At 62.2% G+C, this 6,983-nt stretch overlaps 1 protein-coding gene across 1 annotated transcript; it reads left to right on the plus strand.

Moving 5' to 3' along the window:
• The first annotated feature begins 4,927 nt into the window (after positions 1-4,927).
• On the plus strand, positions 4,928-6,619 carry GADD45B (growth arrest and DNA damage inducible beta). The gene is made up of 4 exons (XM_032208506.1): positions 4,928-5,156; positions 5,259-5,360; positions 5,515-5,734; positions 5,851-6,619. Exons 1-4 carry the CDS (start codon positions 5,113-5,115, stop codon positions 5,962-5,964), a joined length of 480 nt encoding a protein of 159 aa, XP_032064397.1. The 5' UTR covers positions 4,928-5,112; the 3' UTR covers positions 5,965-6,619.
• The last annotated feature ends 364 nt before the right edge of the window (positions 6,620-6,983 follow it).

Here is a 6,983-nt window from a genome sequence, read left to right on the forward strand (position 1 = left end):
GAGAACTCCTGTTCCATAGGTTGATTCTACTGCTATTCTTCTCATGGTCAGGAAATTCCTCCTGATTTTCAGGTTGAATCTCCTCTTGTTCAGTTCACGTATTCCCAGGCAGGCTCTTTTGCATTTTAAACTATTATTTTTACTTATTTTGCTTTTCCTTTTTTCTTCTTTCATTGTAAGCCGCCTGGAGTCCTCCGGGATTGGGCGGCCTATAAATTGAATGAATGAATGAATGAATTTTATTTTGGCATTAATTGATCTTGCGATCCACGCGTCCACAGCAGACGAAATGGCTTGAGGTGGCCGTGTGTACCCAACTGAGTGAGAGAAGACTCAACAACTGAGAAGAAAAAAGGGAAACGGCAGCTACATCAGTAAAACGGCGACCAGAAGCGAGAGGCGCAGAGCCATTCCCGTGGGGCTCTTTTCAGCCCCCCCCCCCCCCGCAAGAGAGGCCTGCAGCGCCGGGGCTCCTTGTCCTTTGGGGTGTGGGAAAAGGGCCTTCCGAATGGCAGGAGCCACACCCCGCTTTCGCGGCCCCGCGTTAGCCCGAGAGGCCAGTTTCGTCGCCCAAGGGTTCAAAGAGGCCCAGCGGGGCGGCCGTCCTGGGAAAGCGTGGGCGGCCCCCCCTTCCCCCCCCCCCCGAGAGCAGAACTGCTGTGGTTTCTTCGGTTCCTTCGCGGCTGCCCGGGAAGGGTTCGCCGTTCATGGTGGCTGGGAAGCCCTTTCCGTCTTCGCACGGCGTGGCCAGTCGCTCCCGCGAGCCACGCTCCGTGGGCAGCCCTCCCTCCGGCCCTTTCCTTGCGCGCCCCCGATGGCCGCCCTGCCTGCGCCCTCCCCCCCCCCCGCGCGGCCCCTCCGGCGTCCGAAGGAGAGGCGCGCCGCAGGAGGACGGGCGCTGGCCGTGGTGCTGAACCCGCCCATCCGCGCGCTAGAAGGCCTCTCCCCTCGGGCCGGCCTGGCTCGTCCCTGCCTGCCGACCCCAGGGCGAGCCCCCCATTTTCCCAAATAGGGGGATCGCCGCCTCTTGGAAGCCGCCAGGCTGGCTGCCGGGGGCAAGCTGCGGTTGTGCGCGAGGGCAGCCCTCAATGACCATTCCGCACCCAAGACTTGTAAGATGCACAGCCGCGTGGAAGAAGAAAGGGAGATGTCTTGGGGGGGGGGTATGAAGTCAGCCTCCTAAGCGGAAAGCAACCCGCCCCCCGCCCCCCGCCCCCCCGTGCTGCGGCTCCAACTTTCGGGAAAGCCAAACGGGCCTTTGATGCAAAGCGGAGTCGCGCCTCCCCCTTTCGCAGGCAGCCCGACTTAGGCCAAGCTTCAGCAAGAGAGGGGGGCGTGGGGGGGGGACATGGGACGAGGAGAGACGAGGAGGAGCCAGGGCGGCACAGGCAAGGCGCTACCCAGAGCCTACACGCGCACGCGCCGTGGACTTCGGACAGGCTGGCCAAGGAAAGCAAGCGAGGTGGGGCGAGAAGGAAGCGCCCTCGTGACTGCCCCGTGGAAGTCTGGGAAACGTAGTTTGGCTTCCTCCGCCCCGCAAGCCTAAGAAAGGCAAGCACCCCCGACCCCGGAATGATAGAGTAGCGGACAGAAGAGCTACAGCTGGTTTTGGCACTGCCTCCCAGAGGCAGGTAGTGGCGTTACAGCAATTGGAAAACTGAAGCTGACGCGAAAGTCTCCTCGGACTCCGAAGGTCCCGAAGTCGGCCGACTTGGCTCTTGGCGCTGGAGAGGCTTCGCCGCGGGGCTGCGGGTGTTGTTGCCATAGCAACCGTCCCTTTTGTTTCCCCTCGCTGTCCCCTTATGGCGGCCACCTGAGCGGGAGCGAAAGAATCGCCTGTTCGCCAGGAAGAGACGCCCGGAGGCTGCAGGCGTCCCTCAGTCGCTGTGGTTCAAGAGGGGCGCGGGAAGAGCCGGCCCAGCCGCAAGGACGAAGGAAGCCCACCGCCCCCCCCTGCAGAAGATGCCCAATGGGTGCCCCCCCCATCTACCTTCACTTTCTCCTGATGAATTCTCTTCCAATGAGAAACAGCTTTCATGGTTTTTAAAATGTTTATAAAGTGTGTTCCTGACCATGATTTGAGATATTTTAGTTTTGTTGCTCAGAGATGGGAAGTTACAAATTAGATAAATAAATAAATGCCCCCCATTGTCTCTAAAGAGACTGGGGCCGGGATGGTCTGGTTGTGGCCTTTGGGCCACAGTGCCCACCTCCCTCCGAGACAATGTTGCAGCCAAGAGCCAAGATGGCCTTCTGGACTGGCACTGGGCACAGCTCTCCTGCCAGCAGGGACCTTGGGGGGTGGGCACCAGAAATGCCACATGAATCAGAGCCAGGGACAAAGGAGGCCCAATCGCTCCCTGGACGGTCCTTCCCCTGGAAGGTGATCTGTTTTCACTCAGGATCTGGAGAGGGACAGATAGAGCCAGTAGGAGTTGATGCTGCCCCCCCCTTCCTCCACAGCCAGCCCATTCAGGAGCCATTGTTAGGGAGTGCTCAAATGGCAAGGGAGGGCAAGAGGAGGAACTCCCCCCCCATGACAGCCCCCAAGTGGTCCTCAGCCCTCAGAGTGATCCAGAGGGGGAGCCATTTTCTCCTGTGCTGCGTAGGCCACAGCTGGTGCCCCCCTCCCCCAGTGCTCCCCAGAGGAAGGGGCTACAGGCAGCGGAGAAATCCCACTGTTGCTCCTATTCAGTTGCTCTTTCTCCAAGGGCAGATGCAGCCACAAGAGCTGGAAGGCTGGAAGTGAGCAGGGGGCCCTGCAGAGGAAGGCTGGAGGGGGTCTCAACACCGTGGGGGGAGGGGCATTTGGCAGCAGGGAGGACCCCTTTCTCCTAGGAGTAGGCAAGTATCCAGGAGAGTTTAGTTTTCCAACAGAATGCTACATTCTCTGTTGTGCTTTATTGTGGTAGACCTGTGTGGGTCTCAGCTCCAAGCAGGGGAGGGGGAGAACCGGGGGACATCAGCTGGGCTGGGGAAAGCACAAGACCATCACGTGTGGCAGAGTATCCTTTGACATTTGGTAGAGGTCTTCCTTGGAAATCCCCCGGGCACTCTGGTGCAGTTCCGATCTGGGCTGCAGGTGGCAGCACTCAACTTCTCTTTGCCTTGTTCTCCAGCTGTAAACAACCTTTCAGAATTTGGCTGGCAAGCTTTCTCCCCAGCCAGCTCTGCCTCCCCCCTCCCGTTTCTGTGGAATTGGGGCAACTGCCTCCAAAACTCACTCACTCACTCTCTCTCTCTCCCTCCCACCCCCTCCCTCTCTCTCTCTCTCACACACACACACACAGAGGGGCCCAAGGCAAACACCGCAACAGGCTCAAAGGAGAGGTGGCAGTGAGCTGTGCCAAGGAGCAGACAGAAGACAGAAGCAACAGCCCCCCACCACCCCACTTCCTCTGTTCTGATAGGAAGGAGGGAACAGAGCAAGCAGCTCCCCAAGGCTCTGGACAAGGCCTCAGCGGGCACTGCCACCCGAGTGGCCCAGTGGGTGCAAAAGCAAAGGTGTTGGGGTGCACTGAAATGCCAGCGTTGCGGCTCATTCATTTCCTGGGTCAGCGAAGGGGGCAAGTTGCCCCAGGTGGATTGGCTCTCTTGAGAGGGGGCACCAGTGGGAGGGGGCCAAGGCCTGTGCCAACTCAGGGGCAGGGAATTTTGCAGCAGGAAGCAGCCCGTCTTGCCTACCCAGATGCTGGGGAAAAGGCATAAGAGCCACAGAAACAACAGCTGCCACCCACGGCTGTTCCCGCTGACCTTTTCTCAGCCCTCCCCCTGAAAACCCCACCCAGGAGCCCCCAGGGGGTTTTGAACTCCAGGTGGGATTGAAGGAAGTGCGGGGGGGGGTCCAATTCACCAGGCATTTTCTTGGTGAAGTTCGGGGTGGGGGGCTCCTGGCACTCTGGCTGCAGCACCGGCCTCTCTACACCTGGTTTTCCAGCACAAGCTGCCGGGGACCCTCCGTCTGCAAATGCTCGGGTGGGTTTTACCGGCTTCTCTCCAGCGTCCCCCCTGGGAAAACGCCGGGCCGCCGATGCGCAGCGCTCCAGGCACGGTGACTCACTGGACGTCCTCGCAGTCGACGCGCGAGCCGGAGTCTCCCAGCGTGGCTCAGCCGGGAGGCCGGGACGTCCATGCCCGGAGGCGATGCGCCTGGGGAGCCTGGAGCTGGGAAGAAACGGCTCCCCCTTCCCGTCCGGCTGCGCCTGAGTCACCAGAGCGAAGAAAGCGGTGACGCAACGCGCGTCGTGTGACCGCCCGCCCTGCAACGGGGTCGCCCGCCCCCCACGACCTCTCACCCACTGCTCCTCGGGAGGCTGGCTCGGCGACCTAGACATTTCTGCGGGGGGGAGGGACGGGACGGGCAAAAGGGGGGGTCTGCAAGGAGAAGCCTCCTCCCCTAGTGCTGTTGCGTTTCCCCCCCCCCCTTTCCCGAGTCTGCATGTGCATCTCCCTTAACCCCCCCGCCCCCGCGGGCTTTTCCTCCTGCCAAGAACGGGAGCGCCGGGGGTTTCTAGTGGTTTATCACCCAGATCCTGCCGCCGCCCCCGCCCCCCCGTGTAAACCCCCCCTGGCTGACTCGCCGCCCCACGAAGAGCCGCCTACAGAGTCGATCATCCGGGGAGCGGGGGGGGGCAGGGGGAGGGGAGGGTGAGCTGCGCTCCTTCCTCGCCGCCGTTTCCGAGGAACTCCACGAGTTCTGCAAAAACAGCCCTGCGCTCGCCAGGCAGGAAACGCCGCTGCTGGGAAGACTCAGCCGAAACTCAGCCGCTTCTCCTCCCCAAATGCAAACGCCCGCCTTCCCCCGTGGGACTCCTTAGCGGACCAATGGCAAAACTCGCTGGCCGGCTTGGTTTGCTGGCGGGCCAATCGCTGGCGGGAACGGACGGAGCGAGCCCGCCTCTCGGGTAAGGTATATAAGGCGCTGTCAACCGCGGGGCCCCCGCAGAGTTTCGGTCGCCGCCGCTGGGCCGTCTCCGTCTTGAGCCCGTCGCTTCCGCTTCCCCGCCGTTGGATTATTTGCCGGGGTCCGCCTTGCTCCGTCGGCCTGCTTTGCGGGAAGGCCGGGGCCGGATTCCTTCTCTGCACCGCGGCTGGATCGGAGCCGCCCTCGCCATGACGCTGGAGGAGCTGCTGCCCGGTGACTACGCGGCCGGGAGGTGAGTTCGGCCACCCGACCGCGGGGGGACGGGGAGGGACGGCGTGGGCGAAGAGTCGAGGGCCCCCGGAGCGCCTCTGACCCCGCCTGGCTTGCTTTCCAGGATGAGGTCGGTCGGCGCGGCGCTGGAGCGGCTCTTGGTGGCGGCGCAACGGCAGGGCTGCCTGACGGTGGGCGTCTACGAGGCCGCCAAGCTCATGAACGCGTGAGTTACCCCTCCGTCCCCCGAGAGCGCGGGCAGGTGGGAGGAAGGGGGTCGCCGGGACCGATGCAGCCGGCAGCAGCTGCAGATCGCCGGGAGATCCGGCTGTCCGGGAGCCGCTGACCCCGCCGCCCTTCCCCACCGCCCTTCCCCGCAGCGACCCGGACAGCGTGGTGCTTTGCCTGCTGGCGGCGGACGAGGCGGACATCGCGCTGCAGATCCACTTCACGCTCATCCAGGCCTTCTGCTGCGCCAACGACATCCACATCCTGCGCGCCTCCGGCCTGGAGCGCTTGGCGGCCGTGCTGGGCGAGAACCCCCCGGACGGCGGCGGCGGCGGCGGGGAGCCGCGGGACCTGCACTGCCTGCTGGTGACGGTGAGCCGGGCGGCGGAGTTGGGGGGGGGCGACTGCGCGGCTCTCGCCGGCAGAGAGACTCGGGGGCCTCCCTCCCTGGGCTGGAACTGAGGGTCGCCTTTGTCTTCCTCCCGCAGACCCCGCATACGGATTCGTGGGGCAGCCAGGGCTTGGCGGAGGTGGCCCGATTCTGCCAGGAGAGCCGGTGCAGAGACCAGTGGGTGCCCTACCTGGCTCTGCATCCGCGCTGAGGCCCTGGCCCGTGTCTGGCGCGGAGCGTCGCGTGTGCAACAGTCCGAAGGGAAGAATGTTGTTTCTGTACAAATTCCGCGAGCGCCTGACGGTCGGCAGGCGAGCGGTGGGTGAGTCACGCGAGAGAGTGGAGCAGAGCCAGCAGAAGGCCTGACTTGGTCCCGAGGAGGAGGGGGCTACGCTGCTGCTCCCTCAGCTGACTGCTCCGGAGGAAGAGGAAGCAGAGGCGGCGGGATGGCGGCTGTGGGAACGTGTGGGCGCCAGGCTCCCCGTGGACGGAGGCGGTCTTCCTGCTGCCTTCCCCCCCTGCCCAGGAGAGACGCCGCCGCGATCAGCTGGAACGCCAAATCGCCCGGAGGAGTTCCGACGTGGGGCGGGGCTGCGGGCTCCTCTCCCGGGACTGTCCCCGAAGAGAAATAGCCAGGCGGCCCCGGATTGCGAGCTTGTGCGAAGGGGAGGGAGCTCCAGCCCTCAGCTGCAGAGGGTTGTTCTACTTTTTAAAAACTTCCTGATACTGACGCTTATTTATTTATCTTGGAAGACTTGGAAGGTTTGTTTACCACTTTCCTCTGAAGATGAAAGGAGATGCGGGAGCCAAATGCAAATTTATTCTGGATTAAAAGGATAATAAACACGTGTTATGTTTGAAAGTAACACGGGAGCAAATCTTTCTTGGGCCATGGTGGGGGTCGATCTGGCCCAGCTGTTGTGCCAATATCTGCAGCTGGAGTTCCTTGTGGCATTTCCAGGGGGGTCGTAATTTCCCTGCTCTACTTTGGGGTGCACAATTCTGCTCCCCTTGGGACATTTTGGCTCCAAATACTCTTTGGGGGGGGGAGATTTTACTGCTTATTCCAGGGCCTCATTCAGCAGGAAGTGCGTGTGAGAGTGTGGACAGATGTTGCGTACTTGGAACAGGTTCCAGATTGCAACAGAACTTGCAGTTTCACCCCTTGCAAAAAAAACTGTGTGTTCCAAAATGTTCCTTCGCTTGGAACAGGGGCAGAGGAGCCAAGGC

This window comes from Thamnophis elegans, chromosome 1 (genome assembly GCF_009769535.1).
Source record: "Thamnophis elegans isolate rThaEle1 chromosome 1, rThaEle1.pri, whole genome shotgun sequence".
Lineage (NCBI taxonomy): Eukaryota > Metazoa > Chordata > Lepidosauria > Squamata > Colubridae > Thamnophis > Thamnophis elegans.

Coding starts and splice junctions, on each gene's coding strand:
- GADD45B (XM_032208506.1), top strand. CDS start 5,113: ATGACGCTGGAGGAGCTGCTGCCCGGTGACTACGCGGCCGGGAG. Junction 5,157..5,258: donor GGTGACTACGCGGCCGGGAG/GTGAGTTCGGCC, acceptor CTTGCTTTCCAG/GATGAGGTCGGTCGGCGCGG. Junction 5,735..5,850: donor TGCACTGCCTGCTGGTGACG/GTGAGCCGGGCG, acceptor TTCCTCCCGCAG/ACCCCGCATACGGATTCGTG.